We start from the raw sequence: 20,747 nt of genomic DNA on the forward strand, positions 1-20,747 counted from the left end.
CAAGTTCATAGAGAACTACCAGAAGTTCAAGCTGGATTTAGAAGAGGCTGTCTTCTAGGTGGTATAGCACTGGTCTGTGCATTGCTGTACAGAGGTAACTCATGGTTGCTGTGATGCTGAACACTGTGACACTGATGTGCCAAGTGTGATAATGGTTACCCATGGCAGACAGTGTTTACTGGAGCTTCCCAATTAAACAAGCCTGGAAGCAGGAGTGGCATCCACTTCTGAAATGACTTGCCTCCGGATACTCGAACAGTGCTTAAACCTTTCATTCATAGGGTCACTATGAGTTGTCTACAACTCGACAGCACCTAACAACAACAGTGTTTCCTTGCTCTGTTTAGATAACAGCTTCTTAGATTAGGTATAGATTTTCTTCTTAATGTTATCCATGATTTGTTCTAAACCACACAGTCAAATGCCTTTGCGTAGTCAATAAAGCATAAATAGACATTCTCTGCTTCCAGGCAAGATCCATCTGACAATCAGCAATGACCTCCTGGTGGCATGACATCTTTTAAACCCATCTTGAACTTCTAGCAGTTCTCCATCAATGTTCTGCTCTAGGCCAATGGAAAGTGAAAGGAACTGTTCTAGGAAGAGGAGAAATAGAGAAGAAAGGAAGCCGAGTGGGGAAGGGATTGGCCAGTCCCACTGACAAGGCAGAGCAAAGTTCCCTGGACACTACCGAAAACCCTGGGGACAACATGGAAGGGGAATCCACAATAGCATCGTAGCAAAACACAAGCTTCACAGCCAGAGAAATGGAAATTATGAGTTCACTGAGACGAAAAGTGGATCTTGGAGGGCAAGAATCTGACCACTGAATCACAATTGCCCTCCTTAACATCCAGTAAGCTGCTTTGTGATATGGTGTATAACATGCTGGGTTGCTTGCTAAATAAATGGTTGGTGGTTCAAATCTACCAGTCTCTCCTTTGGAGAAATGTGAGCTGTCTCCTCCCATAACAATTTACAGTCTTGGAAAATTGATAGAAGGTTTCTAGGAGTTGGAACAGACTCAGCAGTAGTGGGTATTTAGAGTACATAATTTGGTAAATTCTTCATTATGTACACACTTATGGAACCATCTGCAATTAGAGACCTCTCCAAATTATTGAGGAATAATAATGTTAGTGTGAGAACTAAGGTGCATCTGATTCAGGTCATGATCTTTCCAATCACTTGCTATGCATCTGGGAGCTAGACAGTGAATAAAGATGACAGAAGAAGAATTGATGCCTGTGAGCTGTGGTGTTAAAGAAAAGCATTGAGCATCCCATGGACGATCTAAAGAACAAACAAATATGTCTTGGAAAGGGTACAGTCAGAGTGCTCTTTGGAGACAAAAATTATGAGACTTTGCTTCACATACTTAGGACATGTTGCTAGGAAGGGCTATTCCTTGGAGAAGGACATGATGCTTGGAAAGGTAGAGGGTCAGTGAAGGAGAAAAAGACCCTCCACCGGATGGATTGACAATGGTGACTACCACCATGGGTGTAATGTGTCAGAAAGTGTGAAGACGGTACAGGACAGGACAGGGTTCAGTTCCCTTGTTCATAGAATTTCTATGGGTCATACTCAACTTGACAGCACCTAACAACAACAGTATGAAACCATAGCCAAAAGGAACACATACATGGAACACCCACAAAACTCTGCTTGTAGTTCTTCATTTTCCCTCCTTCTCCTTCCCGGACAGTTACTAATCTTTCTGTCACTATAGGTAAGTTTGCTCTTATTTTTTTTTTTAGAACTTTATGTAACTAAAATCAAGCAATGTGTACACTTTTTTCCTAGTTTCTCTTACTGTGTCTCATTATTTTGAGATTCAGTCATGTTGTTAACATATATGGATGGTTTCTTCCTCTTTGTGGCTGTATAGTATTCCACTGTATGGATACCCATTGTGGATATGTACCTATTTACTTGACAGATATTTAAGTATCTACAATCATATGGTATGTACTTTTTATGGCCCAGTTTCTTCCATTCAGTAACATTATCTTGAGATTCAATCCTGTTGTTGCATGTATCTATGGTTCATTTCTCTTTGTGACTAAGTTCTGTTCCATTGTATGCTTGAGTATCTGGTATGAATATGTATCCATTCATTTGACAAATATTTGAGTTGTTTGCAGTTTGAAACAATTACAAATAAGACTATTACAAGCATTCACACACAGATCTGCATTAATACGTGGTTTCATTTCTATTGGGAAAATACTAGATTATATGATTATTGTTATGTGTGGTTGAGATGGAACAGACCCATAGCTGATCCTTCAGTGAGTTTTCAGAGGCAGTAAGTCACACAGAAGGGTATTGCCTGTCTTTTTCCTGAGAAGTAGCTGATGGATTTGAACCATGTACCTTTAGGATTGCCGTGCAGCCAGCTTCTTATCTCTGGGCCACCAGAGCTCCTAGCTCATATGGCAGGTGTATTGTTTAACCTCAAATACACTGTCAAAATGCTTTCCAAAGAGCTGAACAGTTTTAAATTCCCTTCAGCCATATATAATGATTACAGTTTTTCCACATCCTCACCAATGCTGGGTATGGTCAGATTTTCTAAATTTAGCACTTCTAACTGGTGTTTCAGGGTATATCATTGGAACTTTCATTTCTATTTCTCTAACAAGTAGTGAAAGAGCTCTGGTGGCCTACTTTGTGGGAAAATGCATGACTAATCTAAAGATTGTGCTTTTACTGGGATTTGAATCACAAAGCAGCACTTTGGGGCAAAGATAGACAATCTTGAATCTTGTCTTCTACAATTGATAGCCTCAGAAACCCTTTGGAGGATCAACTATGAGTACAGGTGGCAATGAGTTTGAGCTGAGAATGACTAATGTTGTTACACATCTTTTTTTAAATACACTTCTCATTTGTTTTTGTGAGTATACTCTTTGATGCAGCACATGCTCAAACACTGCCTATTTTTAAATTGCCTTTCCTCTAATCATTTTATCATTTGAGCTCTTACATCTCTGTAGTTTGACCCATTTTTAGTTAAGTGTACAGTACAATGTCAGAATCCAAATTTATTCCTTTGCATTTATGCAGTTGTCCCAACATGGTTTATTGACAAAACTTCTGGTTTTTTTCCTCAGTGAATGATCTTGACACCTTTCTTGAAAATAAGTTTTTAAAATCTTGAAAATAGATGCTTGTGTCTATTTCTGGATGCCCAGTCTTATTTGTTAAACTATTTATCTCTCTTTATGCCAATATCAGACTATCTTGATTGCTGTAGCTTTGTTAAGTTTTGAAACTGGGAGTATGAATCCTCTAAATTTGTTCTTAAAAATCACTTTGCCACCACAACAAGATAAAGGCAAATAACCCAATTGAAAAAAATGGGCACAGGATATGAACAGACATTTCACCAAAGAAGACATTCAGATAGCGAACACATGAAGAAATGTTCAAAATCCCTAGTTCGAAGAGAGATGCAAATCAAAACAACTATATCATCTCCCACCAGTAAGAATAGCAAAATTTAACAGAACAGCAAATACCAAATGCTGGCAAGGTTGCGGAGAAACTGGAACCCTTACTCACTGTTAGTGGGAGTGTAAAATGGTGCAACCACTGTGGAAGGCAGTATGGCACTTTCTCAAAAAGTTGCAAATAGAAATACAATTTGACCCAGAAATTCCACTACTGGGAATATACCCTAAAGAAACCAGACCTACCACCCAAGCAGATATATGCACATCCATGTTTATTTGGCTTTGTTTGCAATATCAAAGAGTTGGATAAAACCCAAGTGCCTGTCAACAAATGAATGGATAGAGAAGCTCTGGTATATTCACACAATGGAATACAATGCTGCACTGAAAAACAAGCAACTCATGAAATATTATGCAAAATGGGTGACCCTGGAGGACATTATGCTGAGTGAAATGTCCCAGTCACAAAAGGACAAATATTGCATAGTGCCACTGTTTTAAAACGAGATTGACATCGGGGTTGGGGAAAAACTAAGAGGGGATAAATAATGTATACTGCATTGAAACAGATGAGGGAGAGAACTGTTTAGGAGGACTATATGATTACATATTATTGTCATAACAAGAGTCCAGAATGAAAGCTGCATAACGGAATGGACTGGGGGTGGGGGTGGGGGGTTGTTTAACAATGAACGAATTTTTTTTTTTACTTTTCAAAGAGAAAGTGAACTGGTGGGAAGAGTTGGGCAGGGAGGAAAGTGTGTAACAATGAATGAATGGGAATCCAAAGTCTCTGTAAACTTTAATTTAAAAAAAAAAATCACTTTGACCATATGTCTCAGTCTTTGGCTACATGAGGTAACGTACTCATAGGAACAACAGCAGGTGTGTGTGCTGCCTGCCTCCAAAAAGGGTAAGCCAAAGACGGTTTCCTAGTGTTTCTTTTCCTAAACGGTATAGTTAGAAACGGTTTTAAACAGAAAAATAGGGGCAAGGGTAAAATTAAAGCATTCTTTTATTTCTGAAAAAATAATACTTTGGCTACTCTGCATTCCTTTTATTTCTTTACAAATAAATAGTAAGATTTCAGCAAGAAAATCGTGTTAAGATTTTGACAAAGATTTTCTTGAACCTGTACTTATCAAGCTTGTTAATAACTGAATCGTGGCCTACAAACACATGGTAAGTTCCTGATCCTTGTACCTGTCCCTGTGATCTTGTTTTGTTATGTTAATAAGGCCAAGTCATCATAGGGTGGGTGTTAAATCTATCCTGAATTAGAACACTTCTGAGTTATAAAAAGTCCATGTTAGACACAGAAACACACTCATGGCATGTGAAGATTGTCTACAAACTGAGGGAAGCCAAGGAATCAGGAAACAGCGCAACTACCAAAGAGATCACTGGCATGATTACGACCCACTTGGGTGTGTTTTTTTTTAACTTCCAGAATTAATTATGAGAAAATACATTTCTGTTCTTCAACGCCACCCATTTGTTGCTCTGTTACAGCAGTACTAGGTGACTGAGACAGTCTCCATGAGCATGAGATTTTTGTCCATTTATTTAAGTGTTCTTTCATTTCCTTTGACATTTTTTTTCCAATGCACAGGTCTTTAATTCCTTCCTAAATATTTCATTTGTTTTCTGTACGTGTTATGGTTTTCTGTTTCTCTATTCATTCCTTGGGAGCTCTGGTGGCCTTGTGGTAGGAATTTGCACGGCAATCACAGAGGCTAACGCACCAGCTACTCTGTGGGAGAAGGATGGGCAATCTCCTCCTGTGAGATTTACCGCCTCTACAAACCTACTGGAGGGTCAGCTGTGAGTCCAGTCCAACTCTATGGCACACAATAACAACATTCTTTCATTACTGACTTCTTTTACATTTAATGTGTTTTCTAATGTACCAGTAAAATGCCTTTGTGGAAAGATAGTACATATTTCTTCATATCACTTTCATTTATGTTACTCTTCGTTTTTCTGTGCAAACTTCTATTTCTATCTGATGTCACTTTTTGTCTGCAACACCTTCTTCAACATTTGCTATAGAGTAGGTTTTAAGCTTGTATATGTCTTATGAAGTCTTTATTTTGCTTTTAGTTTGAAATACTTTTCTGTTGGGAAAAATACATTTCTAGTTTTGTTTGTTCTGTCTCCCCAGCCAGTCACCTCTCATCACCTCTTTTCATTTCTTCAACAACTCCTCTCTAAGGTCCTAAGCAATTGCTTATGGCTAAATAATGACGCTATTGCTTTAACTGGGCCTCTTAGGAGCACGAGTCCTTCCTGTCCAGTGAAAGGCCTTTCTGCCTCTGTTTCAGAAGCTTCTGAGCAGAAGAATGAGGATGAGTGGCAGGTGCTACAGCCCGAGGGTCCCATGCGTGTGGCAGAAGGTCAGACACTCCTGCTAAGGTGTACTGTGGTTGGCTCACAGATCGATGACATGATAAAATGGATCAAGGTGAGAAATCTGGACCAGAAGGAAATGTACAACTTCAAACATGGCTTCTTCTCTCGGGTAACACCTATGACCCAAAGGATACTAGGACCACTTAATTGGGATTATTCCATCCATATCCATAATGTCACCAAGGAAGATGCTGGAACCTACCATTGTGTGAAGTTTGATGGCTTGAGTGAGCCCTTGGAAAAGACACTTAATGAAGGCACTTCAGTGCTTGTGAATGGTGAGTCTTAGGCCCTGAAGTCATAGCATTCTGCTGTAATGTATTTCCCTGGCCTGGTCACCGTTAGCTATAATAATGCTATGTGACACAAAATCTTAATAGCATGCATCTCTAGTATATGTTTCATTCTAGGGCCCTGGATAGAGGGGAAGCAACTGTACCAGGAACCTTCTTCTCATAGAGATGTAAGAAACATGAGAGGGCAAACCAATAAGCATAGTTCATTCTCTATCTAGGTGGTGTTAAAGGTTTGCATTTTGCTACTAAACTAAAGGTTGGTGGCTTGAATTCACCCAATAGTACTGTGGATGTCAAGGTGTGGAAATATGTTTCCATCTGCACTGTAGCCATGAAAACCCTTTGGGGTCCCTCTACTCTGTGACATGTGGGATCACTGTGAGTCAGAATCAACTCAATGGCAGCTAACAACAACTCACTGTGTGTGTGGGAGCATCTCGTTTGCTAGAGCAAGAAACATGACTAAGCTCAGGGGCAAGGAAGTGCGCTGTGTGCACAGTGACTGCATGGCAAAGGTATTAGGAGACAGGAGTCAAGAAGAGGGCTATCCAAAGACTTTTCTCATGGTCAGAGCATTGAGACAAGTCTCTCCAGCCCCTGGGGCCATGAGTTTCCCAGGCTTGACTGGGTCTAGATGGTTCTCTGTCTCCAAGGACTGTCTGGCAATGACTTGTATGTATATACGGTGCCCTTCAGATGCTAAGAGTCCAGATCTTCTGGTTTTTAGATTTTTCTAGCTTTGCTTTTTTTCTGATTTTATACCAACTGTGTAAACTAAGATGCATTAAAATAAATACCAGAGTAACTACATAATAATAATAATAGGACTATCAATTTCATTTCTCAAGTTATGGCTTCTAGACTTCTACCCATGCTGGCCTAGATCATGAAATCTTGAGTCCGTTATTTAATACACAAAGAAAAGACTAAACAAAAACTGCAGTTGCAGTGCAGTCAATTCCAGCCCATGGCAGCCCCCTGTGTTGTGCTTCCGAGTAGAACTGCTCCAGAGTTTTCAACGGCTGTGCCAGTGAGTCCCTCCGTAAGTCACTTCAGCTCTATCCGTTTTAATAGGTGAGCTGTGAAAATAGGATGCACCTATTCTGCTTCAAGCCTCATTGAGGTAATCAATTAAAAGAACAGATGCTTGTGAAATCACCTCGTAGACTGTCGATGTGGAAAGTATGTGAGTGTGTCAGAATTTGTCTTAATTTAATGCAAGTATTTTGGAAAGCTTTCCCTGGATACTTCCAAACTCTGACAGCTGCCTCCTCTTAGATCCCACAGTCATTGGGATTTCTGCTCTCGAGGACCTTGTTTTGACTCTGCTCACCACCAGGCTGAGAGTTTAGCCAGGGGGAGTCATTCATCTGTGTTTATGAGCTTCCTTTCCTCTGATCCTAACATTGGCATGTGGTAGTCTCTGGGTGACATTAAACTTCATTTGGTGATTTGAATCCTCCCAGAAACACCTCAGGAGATAGGCCTGGTGATCTGCTTCCGAAAGATCACAACAGTACAATAGTGAATGAATGGAAATCCAAGCTAATTTTGGTTTTTTTGTTTGTTTGTTTGTTTGTTTGTTTTTAAATCTCAGCATTGAAAACCTCTGGAGCGGTTCTGTTCTGTACACAGGGGGTCATCAGGAGTCAGAACAAACTTGATGGTTACCAAGACCAACCACAACATCATTATTCAGAGATTTCTCTTTTTTTATTATTATTTTTCTACTAGTTTATTTACAAAATTCAAATATAAATTTGAACAAGTTCTTTCCATTTCCCTCACCCCGCCCCCACTCATCAAATTGTGCAACCCAATGATTAATCCCCCCGCCCCCTGCACATCCACATCCCTCTGCTTCCAGCCTTTCCCGCCCCTCCTGGATCTTTATACTCATTCTACAATATTTAGCCTTATGAGACTGAGTGAGTTCACCCAGCATAATGCTCTCCAGTCCCTCCCAAGTTAGCTAATAATTTACAAAGTCATTGCTCTCGTGTGCTGCATAGTATTCCATTGTGTGAATATACCATAATTTCTCAATCCATTGGTTTGTGGTTGGACATTTGGGCTGTTACCATGTTCTTGTGATGGTGAATAATGTTGCTATGAACATTAGTGTACAAATCTCAGTTTGTGCCTCAGTTCTTATATTCTCAGTGTATATATTCCAAGTAGTGGAATAGCTGGGTCAAATGGAATGTCTATGTTCAGCTTTTTGAGGAAGCACCAAACCGCCTTCCAGAATGGTTGCACCATTTTACAATCCCACCAACAATGTATAAGTGTTCCTTTCTTGCCACATCCTCTCCAACATCTATTACTTGCTGCCTTGCTAAACTTTGCTACTCTTACTGGAGTGAGATGGTACCTAAGTCAGCTGGTGAGTAATGAGGAAAAGCTGAAGAAGTGGCTGAGTAAGGAAATCAAGGGAAAGGGTGAGGGGTTATGAGGAGATGATAGAGGAAACTCAGCAAGGACCCTCTCTTCACCTTCAGGAGCAGAGGATCCAGGGCCCGATCTCTGGATCATCCAGCCTCAGGAGTCTGTGTCTGTGACCACTGGACATACTGCCTTCCTGAACTGCACAGTACGAGGCAATGGTCCCCTGGGACCCATAAGGTGGTTCCGGGGAACTGGTCTCAACCGGGAGGCCATTTACAACTTTGAAGGTATTTCTCACCCCAATGTGTCAGCAGTCCACACCTCTGACAGTGACTTCAGCATCGTCCTGGAAGGCGTTTCTACGCAGGATGAGGGCACTTACTACTGTGTAAAGTTTCACAGGAGATTCAACCGGCAATATCTGTCTGGTCAGGGCACCAGGCTGACAGTGAGAGGTGAGACATGAAACACAGTGTAAAAGCTGTGATCTGTGACGTGTGAAAACAGTGTGGCCAATGTAGGGGTGGTGGCCTCTGGTCTCCAGTCCACAAGATTAAAGAGGCCCTATCAGCAATAGGCCCCATCACCAACAACACAAGCCTAATTCCTGTGAAGTTAGACACGCCCCATGCTCTCACGGCTTCTTCTGCCCATTTTAACACCTATTTGGGATACTAATTGGTTGTAATGACCATGCAGAACCCACAGACAGTGCTCATGATTATGGAGTTTGTTAAGAAAGTAACAGGTTATAACTCAGGTCAGAAACAATTGGGATACATTCAGGACAGCTTCTCCCTCTGACCTTCAACTTAATCACTCTGGGCCAGGGTTACAAAGCTCTTTTGTCAATGATGGCATCTTTCCACCACTCACTCCACCAATAAACCTAAACCAAATCCCTCTACTCTGACTCACTGGGATAAAAGCAGTCCTGTTTCCGTTCTTTTTCAATCGGTCTCTGGCTCCCCACCTCTTCTTCTCTTGTATCTTGGTCTTGGTCTGTCTTGAGAAGGAATCTCTGGCCCAAAATTACACACTGTACTCTCTGCTTCTTCCTTTTTGATAATATTATGATTATTCTTTTCCATCTCTGAATTTGGTAAATTTAAGTCTGGTGAGATGGCAAAACTGACCAATTCTCTCATTTGTACTCTACACATCTTGTTTGCATGCTCTCCTTCAAAAGATGCTATTAATGTTATTAGCAATCTATCCAATGTCCTTGGTGGGGTCACACACACCTCACACTTAAACAGTCCTATCCAACAACGACAAATGCCAAAGCCAATGGCTAGAAAAGCTGCACTGAATAATCCACCACCGCACATGTAAGGAGAAGGGACTCACAAGGAACTTTTCACTCTGTCTCAAACAGGCAAACTCTTCTCCACTTTAAGGCCTTTACCTACACTCTGCCTGCAATCCCTTTTCCTTTTCCCTGAAAAACTACTTCTCATCCTTCAAGGTCCAAGGTAAATAGCTCCTTTCTGGGAAACATTCTCTTCTTTCTAGGCAAAATAAATCTTTCTCAATTTTGAGCTCTAATTCAGCTTGTGCTTTATACAGACCACCAGTGATTAAACAAGCACTTATTATTGAGTGCATGTGAACTGCCTGTACTGAGCTATGTACTAGAGACAATGAACTAAGGGAGCCATTGTTCCTGTACTAGAGATGTTCAAGTGCAAGGTCTCTGCAGTCCTTCAAAATCACAAGGTTTGCCTTCTGACCCTCTAGCGCAGGCAGAAATGGGCAGACTCCTTTAACCAGAGTAGAAATGAACAAATCCTAGGACAGAGGACTGGGAAATGGCAAGAGGAAAAGGAAAGACGAAATGTGAGAATCTATCTCTCTCCTTGCAGCAAATTCTACACAGGAGACCGAATTCACCGACGGTCCTTCAGGGAGGGAATCCTCAAAAGGTGAGTGTACCTGCTTCCTATGAACTTGACAGCGCCTCACAGACAAAATAGGCCTTGTGTGAAGGGGTCATCCAGAATTCCAGTGACCACCTACCCCCAAAAATTCCCAGAATGCCATCTCAACTACAGAACCAGGGGCCAAAGGACCATGTGAAAACTCAGTCACAAAAAGAATTTTAACAGCCAGAGTTATCCAATTATTCCATGCACTATTTTGTTTGAAAGCTACTTAGCTCCCTATCACTGAGAGCATAAGAATATACTTTGAGATCGTCACTAAGGTGGAGAACATGGCTTGACAACCAGACCATTGAAGTCGTTTTAGCTAGTTGCCTCATTTCCTAAGCCTCTGGTGTAATTCTCTATGAACTGGGAGACATTAAAATCAGAGACTCGTCCTCATGATGTCATGATGTGTAAGCCCAACAAGATCATTCATGCCAAGTGGCCAGAACAGTGCCCAACGTAATGGTGTTAAATCATCAGGTAGGTAAGAAGCTATCAGATTAGCCTCCCTAATGCTCAATCCTGTCCCCATCACTCTTGGGAGCTAGGCCATCAGAGTCATATCCCTTCTTTGATGTGCATATCCCTGAGAAAAATCACTTCCCAATCTAGCTCTATGTTCTCATCTATGAAAGTAGGGTCAATATTATGCTTTGATGGTTGGTATGAAGATCAAATTATATTCTTGGGAAGTAATTAGCTCAGGGCTTGAGAGTGAGGAGCTAAACAACCAATAAATCAAAGGTGCTTGTTTCTTTCAACAGAGATAATATCAGAATGATTGCAGCTATGTAGAGAGGACCTCTTCTAACCCAGGGCAGAGCATAGGGATCCAATCTAGAAAGGCTGAGGTCCCAGAAGTGACAATGTAGTAAGTAGTATAATAGTATCTGGGCTAGAGCTTACTCATGAGTCCACCAACAGGGGACGCCGAGGCATGGAATGTAGGTCACTCACCAGAATTCTGCTTCAGTTTTTCCCTCATCCCTCAGGCCTGCTGACTGCTGTCTTACTTGTGGTCCTGGGGTTGAAGGCAATGATCCTGGCTGCACTCCTGCTGGTCCTGACCATCTGCCGAAGGAGACCTTGGAAAGAAGACAAGATCCCAGGTTCAAATAAAGCTATGCAGGACTTATGATGAGGCAAAGGTTAGGGGTAAATGATCAGTCCCAGATGGGCGTCCTATTAGACAGAGAGGGTCCAGACCTCCCTCTGCCACTTCTTTGCCTCCAGTTCCAGTTCCCAGATACCTGCAAGGTCTCATGATAAACTCCCCTTAGCCCTGTGTCTGGTTTCAATTCTTCTGGTGAAATTCTGATGAGCATTGCACCAGGCTCCCCACTAATGTGTCTTCCTCATTCCTCTCTGTTCCAGTCCTCCTCATCTTTTAAGGAGACGTTGCTCGAGTCTCTCCTCAGAGCCCTCGCTCCTTTTGCAGCTGTTTCAGGAGCATTTTCCTCTTTCTCCCTCTTTCTCCCTCTTTCATATTCCTGGTTTTTCAAGATCCACTACTGAGTCCTCTTCCCTAAATGTTTCCTTGAGCATCTCTGAGCTCAAGCAATAGAACCCCAGTGTGGTCTTTATTGACCCCCTTCTACTTCCTCTTGCTTTCTTGCCTCCTCACTGTGACTGGCTGCGATGGCTAGAAGAATTAGAAAGTAGATTTAACAACTATTCCAAAGACTTCCAATTACTGTGGTGAAAGCCTTGGATCAACAATCAACATCCTTGGTACCAATAGTCAGAAAATCTGAAGATGTATTGTATGTGACAAGTCAGCAGCCAGGGGCCTTCAAAATACTGAAGGGCAGTGATGCATTTGATTCTGACCGTGGTCTTCTCAATCACCTGCTGTGCACCAGAGAGCTGGACGATGAATAAGGAGGACAGAAGAACAACTGATGTCTTTGAGTTATGGTGTTGGAGAAGAGTACTGAATATCCCCTGGACTATCAAACAAACAGACATATCTTGGAAAAGATCCAGCCAACAAGCTCCTTAAAGGCAAGCATGGTGAAGCGTCATCTGGTATACTTTGGGCATGTTGCTAGGAGAGATTATTATTCCTTGGAAAGGACATAAAGCTCAGGAAGCTGGAGTGTCAGCAAAAGAGGGGAAGACCCTCAGTGAGGTGACTGACAGGGTGACTGCATCAATGGGCTCCAGTGTGTCCGAGATGATGAGGATGGCACAGGACAGGGCGGGGTTCAGCTTGGCTCGTTAGGTCGGCAATGAGTTGTACTTGACTCAGCGACATCTAACAACAATGACAAGCCAGAGGGCAGTCCCTACAGAACGTCAGAGTCTAGTCAATTTTATTAACACAAGATCCTCAGCAATGAGACATTTTGAGCTATGGCCCCTTCGGTAGCATCAGCAAGTGAGTAGAGGCGAGGAATGTTGCAAAACATCCTACGATGCACAGGATGGTCTCATACAACAAAGAATTACCTGGCTCGGAGTGTCCAAAGAGTCCCTAGGTGGTGATTGGTGTGTTTGGCTGCTAACTAAAAGGTTGTAGGTTCGAGTACACCCACAGGCACCTTGAAAGAAAGGCCTGGTTATCAAATTCTGACTATCAATCATCAAATAACCCTTGCAGCACAGTTCTATTCCAACACATGGGGCCATTATGAGTGAGAATCGACCTAACAGCCACTGATGGAGATAAAATTATAAAGCTGAGGAGTCCCTGCAAAGCAGAAAATGTCCATGTCCTGGAAATCAGATTTCTCTCTTCCGATCTTAAAGCCCCCAATCCCTTGTCTAAGTCATTTCAACTCCCAGAGTATCAAGAACAATGCTGACATCCCTGTGTTGTGTAAGAACCAGTTCAACATTCACTGAGGGCCTCCTGTGTGCTGTGTATACTGTGTGCATTAAGTGGACGCTGCACCTCTTTTCTCTTTCCATCTATTAACACCCAATATGTGGGGATTCACCTGGGTAGGTTTGGTTATAACCAAGAGAAAATCAACATGATGGGGGGAAACCCTAAGCCAGAGGGAGACATTAAGTTGAGTCTGAGAACTGAGAAATCATTGAGTCTCCAGACATAACAAAGGGCAAATACGGCAAGCTCCCAAAAGACATCCACGTCTTATGTCCCACCTGTGAATGTTACCTCCTGGCAAGGTAACAGTTTTGTCAGTGTGACTAAGTTAATGACTGTGAGATGAAGAAATGTCCTGGACCACTGCTATCCTCTAAAGGTGGTCACCAGTGTTGTTATAAGGGCTTCAGAAGGAGATTTAATCCTTGGCACTATGACGAGAGAGGCGGGGACTAGAGTGATGGAGCCGCAAGTCAGGGGGTCCTAGCAGCTTGACTTTGAACCTCAACTGGAAGCAGAAAGAGTCAAGAAACAGATTCCTCGGCATCTCCTATAGAGCCTTTGGAGGAAGCAAGGCTCTGCCCACAGATCGATTTCAGTCCAATAAAGCTGATTTTTGGAGTTTTGGCCTCCAGAACTATGAGAAACTAAATCTCCATTGTTTTAAAATACTAAGTTTCAGATGATTCATTGCAGCAGGCAAAAGACACAAACACAGCAGGGACGCATGAGACCAGGCCTCCAAATGACTAGGGGTGGTTTCGTGCTTTGCCCTACAAACCTACCTCTTTGCAGGGCCCTACTCCCTCCCTCTCAGAATCCACCATCAGCCTTATTCTGATTATTTCACACCAGACTCTGTCATCCCTTCACATTTCTGCCTGGCTTACCTTTGAAAGGCCACCTTTGTTTATGTCAGCTATTAAGCTATCCACAATGCTTGATTCCCTTATGCAATTCAAGCTTTCTTCACAGCACTTACTGCTACCTGGAGGGGAAGAGTGTGTGTGTGTGTGTGTGTGTGTGTGTGTGTGTGTGTGTGTGTAAGAGAGAGAGTGTGTATGTGTGTGTTTTTAAATGGAAAAGGCTAGGGGAGCTCTGGTGGCCTAGTTGCAAGAAGCTGCACTGCATTCCCAAAGATAAGAGGTTCAAACCCACCCGATGCTCTGCTGCAGAAGGAGGGGAAATCTCCTCCTGTACCAGTCAGATCCGATTTGAGGTACACACACACACGCGTGCGCGCGCGCACACACACACAAATAATTAAACCCCCCCCCCCAAAAAAAGAAAAGGCTATGCCAAACACATAAATGTGTCTATAGGGGTGTGTTGGAGAGGTTGGAAGACATAGAGGCATGAAAAAGCTCATTGCCATTGAGTTGGAACCACCTCATAGCTGACTTTCCAATGACTTTTCAGAGACTTGAAGTTGCCTGGGAGGAGATTGCCCATTCCGTCTTTCTCCTGAGTGGTAGCTGGTGGATTCAAACTGCCCACCTTTGGGTTAACAGTACCACTCCACTAAGAAACCAGAGTTCATATCAATGAATGCATTCAGGACGATGAGTGTGTGGTGTTTGTGTTTAATTCTTTGATTATTAGCTGTTGAATCAGCTGTCCCCACTAGAATTGAGGCTTCCTGATACCAGAGATCTGACCTGTTATTATTGTAGCTTCTTTTCAAAACGTGATTGGGGGGCTGACTATGTGCCAGGCGCATTCCCAGTGTGCTGAGAATGATGCAGGAAAGCCCAGTCTTTCAGAGGTTCCATCTCTCTGGCAAACACAAACAGTGGCCAAGTAAACAGTGCTGAGCTGCAGGGAGAGGGGAGTGGAGGATGCTGGAGAGGGCAGGCAAAGCTAGGATGTGGTCAGAAGAGGTCTCCTTGAAATATGAGCTGAGGCCTAGAGGAAGTTACAAAGGGAACTTTCCAGGCGGGACTCTGTGGACACCGGAAGCTGTAAGTGTAAAGGACCTGGAGCAGGAGGGTTCTGAAGATGGTGCTGAAGTAGCAAGTGCTGGTGGCCTAATGGTAAGAAGCTGCCCTACAGCCTCAAAGGTATGCCTCTTACAAGCTGTTCTGTAGAAAGATGGGCGGCCCCCTCCGTGAGGTTTACAGCCTTTGAAAACCTGCTGGAGGGTCAGCTGTTGGTCGGTTCCGACTTGGTAACACACAACAAAAAGAAGCCAAAATCTCTGCATGAGTGTGTCTATTTGTAATTGTTGTTATGTGCTGTCTAGTTGGAACCAATGCATGGCTGTTTCCAGTGATTTTTCAGAGGCTGTAAATCACATGAAAGGAGATTGTCCATTTTTCTCATGAGGAGCCGCTGGTGGATTCTAGTCACTGTCTTTGCATTGGTAGCACAACTCCTTACCCTCTAGGCTACTAGAGTTGCTGCTGTTGTTGTTGTTGATGATGATATTGTTGTTGTGTACCATCGGGTTGGAACCGACCCATAGCTGACCCTCTGGCAGGTTTTCAGAGGCAGTTAATTGCACAGGAGGAGACTGTCCATCCTTCTCCCACAGAACAGCTGGTAGATTCAAACCATGTGCCTTTGGAACTGCAGTGCAGCCTCTTATGACTAGGTCAGCTTCGGGTCTGTTCTGACTCAACGATACTTAAAAACAGCAATAAGCTTTAATCTGTCCTTGTTCTTGGGCTTTGAGGACCCCGTCTCAGCTAGAGATCTAACGTGTCTGAGCCTGAGGACAAGAAAGAGCCAACTCCATTCTATAGTTAGTTATCTACTGTTGAGTTAGAATCAACCCAGTGGGTTTTCAAAAGCAGTAAATTGTGCAAGAGGAGATTGCCCATTTTTCTCCTGCAGAGCAGCTGGTAGATTCGAACTGTGTGCCTTCCAGCATGCAGCGCAGCTCCTTACCACCGGGCCACCACTCTATGGAGAACCCTACATCTCGACTAAGCTTTTTGTGTTTCAACATCATTGTGCCAACACACACTGCCACCAGGACAACTTCTGTTGCCTCTCATATCGTGATACAGTCAGACTAGTAAAAATGTTGGCCAACTGGATGGATGGAAGAGTACATCACTGCATGTGCCATTGAGTGTCACTGCTGACTGATGTAGCTAAAAATCTTTCCACACACAGGTGGGTGGCATTGATATTTTATTGTCATTCATTGGTTTGTGGCATTTACATAAAGAAAGAGAAATAGTGCTACCTTTGTGGAAGTGGTGACGGGAGGGAAGGGTGAGAGGTATGAGCTTCTTCCGTATACAGGAGTTTCAGGAAGGTCTGAGCATCAGATGAGGAATCAGTATGTTCCTCCTCCCAGCTCTTCTGGGCTTCTAAGCTGGGGCTCAGACCACTTAAGCATGAGATCAAAGGAAACAGCAGCCCCAAGGACACACACAAATCAATGAGGACACCAGACCCCTGCCCACAATGAAGTCACCACTATGGGAAGACAGCAGATGGGGTGCAAAAGGAAGACTGGGTGGTAGTAGAAGTAATCTTGAGGGTGGAGCTGCATGAATACGGAATAGGATTAAGGGCTGAGGCTGACTGCAGGGTAGGGGTGGGAATGAAAGTGGAAATAAGACATGTGGGGATGAGATGGGGTAAAGTGGGCCTTGAAAGGTGAGGTGTGTGTGTGGTATTGAGATGAGTTTGGGCTGAATGTAGGGCTGGCGTGGGTCACGAAGTGGTGATAGTGGGCCTACAAGGCAGGGATGAGGCTAGAAGTAATAGCGGTGATGGGACTTGGAAATGGAGTTGCAGCTTGATCTGGAGATGGAATTTCTTCACCCCTCTCAGCTTTATAAAGGTCACATAGACTGTGTTTTAAGTTCACACCCTTGTATCCACTTTCCAATCACAGCCCCCAAAACCTCCAGGCAAACAACGCTGATCCACCTGAAACCACAGAGGAGAACTGACCTGCACAACCCTATAGGCCAGGGAGAGACTGAGAGGCATGTGGTTGCAGAGTACTATGGAGTCAGAACCAAATCATAGCTGTGTCTCCAGCAGGTTTTTTTCAGAGGCCTATCTTTCTCCCACAAAGCAGCTAATGGATTCAAACTATGTGTGTTTGAGTTGGCAGCAAAACTCCTTACCATTGGGCCCCAAGAGCTCCCTGATAAAAGGAGAATTGACAAGTATAATCGTATAGGCCAGGGAGAGGCTGAGAAGCATAGTAGCTAAGAATGTAGTTAGGGGTTTGCTTTGGTGCAAACTCACTGAGAAGGTCAACATCCCTCAGTGTGCAAAGTGGAGATGATCACCACTTTATAGGATAAATGCAAGGATGAAGAAATTAACACATTTAGAGTTCTTCATAAAGTATCCAGGGCATGCAGATTTAGTGCTTGGTAAGAATTAGCTATCAGGGGAGCTCTGGTGGCCTAGTGGCAAGAAGCTGCAACTACAATCCCAGAGGTGCACGGTTCGAATCCACCAGATGCTCTGCCGGGGAAGGAGGGGCAATCTCCTCCTGTACCAGTCAGATCTGATTTGACGGTACACACACACAAAAATAATAAAAAAATTTAAAAAAAAGAATTAGCTATCAGCTTGCATCTTAGTTATCTCATGCAGCTATAATAGAGACACCACAAGTGGATGGCGTTAACAAACAGAAAGTTGTTCTCTTATCATTTAGGAGCTCAGAAGCCCAAATTGAGGGTGTCAGTGTTAGGGAAAGGCCCTCTCACTCTCCATAAGTCGTAGACCAAAGTTCCTGTTTCTTTTAGCATCTGGGGGCCAGGAACTTCTTGGAGATCCCCAAGTATCCTGACCTTCCACAATGTCAAGGAGCATCCTCCAGCAGAAACCTAAGTCCAAAAGAATAACTCCACTCCTGGTGATTTTTCCCTTGGTGATAATGAAGGGCTTTCCCTGGCCCCACCTCAGCCCTTAGCTTCTCTCCTTTTATCCCTTGTAAGATAAAGACTATTACAATCCACACTGTATGAAGCTCACTTTACATCTGATTAGGGACTAAATAAGAATTGTTGCATTTCACCCTTAATCTTCTTACAACTACTTATCAGATCATGGGCAATTATAACACAGCTTTCACATGACATATATTTTGAGAAGACTCAATTCAATCCATGACAGCTAGTTCTGGAGTCCATGAAGATACAGATTGTTAACTGTAAAGTTAATTAAAAAAAAAAAAGGGTAACCCGGGAAGACATGATGCTGAGCAAAATATCTCTGTCATATAAGGACAAATACTGCCTAACACCACTGTTATAAACTAGGACTGACATGAGGAGTTGGGGGGAGAATAGGAAAAGAGTGGACACATATGAAACTGCAGTGGAACAGATGAGGGGAAGAACTGTCTGAAAGGAATGTGTAATTAGGCATTAGATGTACGATAACAATCTGAAACAAGAGGTGCATTGCAAAGTGAACTGGAGAGGACAAGGGAGTAGGAGAGAGGAAAATATGCAACAATGAATAAATAAAAACCCAACGTCTCTGTAAACCTGTGTTAAAATAATATTTTTTAAAAAAATAAGCAAACAAGGGAGCTCTGGTGCCCTAGTGGCAAGAAGCTGCACTGCAATCCCAGAGGTACACAGTTTTCTAATCTACCAGATGCTCTGTTGGAGAAGGAGGGGAAATCTCCTGTACCAGTCAGATCTGATTTGACAGTACACACAAAAAAATAATAAAGAAAAATTAAATTGTTTCAAAAATAAGCAAACAGCTGGAGGTTTAAATGTACCCAGAGGAAGACCTGGCAATATCTATGTTCAAAAATCAGCCACTAAAAATCCTATAGAACACAGTTCAACTCTGACACATTACGTGAGGTTACCACCGAGACGAAAGTCTACTGAGCAAACACACCTGTCTCAGAAGAAGGTGCTTCTTCATCTCGCATACTGGGGACATGCTATCAGGAATGACCAATCCCTGAAGAAAGATAATATGCCTCGTAAAGGAGAAGGTCATCCAAAAGAGATGTTTAAGTGAAATTAATGTGACCGTGACAGTGGTTGCGACAATGCATTCAGACACAGCAATAAGCGAGTGGATGGTGCAGAGCTGGCTAGTGCTTTGTACACAGAGTCCAAACACATTGGAATCGATTAAATGGCATCGTTCAACAAGAGCAATTACTGGTACAGCAGTTGTATGCTTCACTGCTACCATAAAAGTCCGATTCAAACGCACAGCAGCTTCGCGGAGAAAATACAGCCCAGGACACACTTTAGGACAGATCTACTCTATCATACAATGTCACTATGAGTTGAAATGGGCTCTATAGCACCTGAAAAGAATAGTATTGCAAATGAAGCATTCCCTGAAGAGTCAGATATCCCCTCTCCGAAGAAAGAGCTCTTCTCAATGGCAAAAAAGCCAAGAGGGATAACATTTGGGTTTGGCACTTAAATGTCATCCAGGAGCTGGGCCTTGTTGAGTTAACTGCCTATAACTGCCTATGTTGATTATAGAGCCAAGCAACCTAAAGCTGTCAACCATCCCAATCTCTTCACCATCTCTCATGAGGCTGCCAATCGGCACATTGGTGAGAATCTTTGTTTTCTTGATGTTGAGCTATATGTACAGAGATATGTTGAAGCCACATATATACAACCTGCAAAACCCATACCTGACCTGCCGGTGTGTTTTCAGAGGCAGTAAATTGATTGGCACAGGCGGAAATTGCACATCTTCGCCCGGCATCTGGTGGATACCAACCAAAAACCAAAACCACAGTGTGGCTAATGATCGTAAGAAAAGAATAATGAATAAACATAACAATACAAAATACATTTAAAAAAAGGCTCCTGTAAAAGAAGAACACAGTGACAGTTTGAATTTATTAGAGATGCTGAAGATAGCATAAGAATAAGTCAGATTCATAGTGTATACGAGGTGAAATCGACCCACCTGAAACCACAAAATGTGTGGCAAGACGTTGAGTAACAAGAAACTTTTCGATCCAGGCTTGAGCAGGATTCGGGGGTTCCATCAGCGCCGAGCAATCCTGTGAGTCTGGCTCATGTGTGTGCGGCTATTGGCGGGAAACCTGATGAATTCCATCCACCCTTTTCTGGCACAATGGGGGCCTTTCTCCTGTGAACCCTTTCCCATTCCTATGAGCAGTGGAAGTGGGGCACCATCGAATACTTTTGGTCTAGGGATCAGAAACACTGTTTCATGTGGACTATAAATCCTTTAGAAAAGTAGTGTTTGATTTTCTGGGGTTTTTTGGTGAAAATAGAAGTATGGATTTTCTGGGTTGTAAGACAGACAGAACGATATACATAAGGCTGTGCTAGCAACTCTCCATTATACATACTTTTAAAATTTTCACATCTTGTCTTTCTGACCAATAAATGTTTCTGAAAAGTCTCCATCGGCCCCATGGCATTTCCGGTTGATTAACTTATTGAATTTCAAAATGAACGTATTTATGAATCAGTTT

At 42.8% G+C, this 20,747-nt stretch overlaps 1 protein-coding gene across 1 annotated transcript in view; it reads left to right on the plus strand.

Annotated features, from left to right (window-relative positions):
* Nucleotides 1-11,626, plus strand: part of SIRPB2 (signal-regulatory protein beta 2) — a 14,506-nt gene extending 2,880 nt beyond the window's left edge. The window contains exons 2-5 of the mRNA XM_006881673.1: nt 5,786-6,151; nt 8,671-9,012; nt 10,423-10,482; nt 11,481-11,626. Coding sequence (XP_006881735.1) covers nt 5,786-6,151; nt 8,671-9,012; nt 10,423-10,482; nt 11,481-11,626 — 914 coding nt within the window. The remainder of the gene's footprint in view (nt 1-5,785; nt 6,152-8,670; nt 9,013-10,422; nt 10,483-11,480) is intronic.
* The last annotated feature ends 9,121 nt before the right edge of the window (nt 11,627-20,747 follow it).

The sequence above is a fragment of the Elephantulus edwardii genome, unplaced genomic scaffold (assembly GCF_000299155.1).
Source record: "Elephantulus edwardii isolate Elephantulus edwardi_28Jun2011 unplaced genomic scaffold, EleEdw1.0 scaffold00015, whole genome shotgun sequence".
NCBI classification, from domain to species: domain Eukaryota; kingdom Metazoa; phylum Chordata; class Mammalia; order Macroscelidea; family Macroscelididae; genus Elephantulus; species Elephantulus edwardii.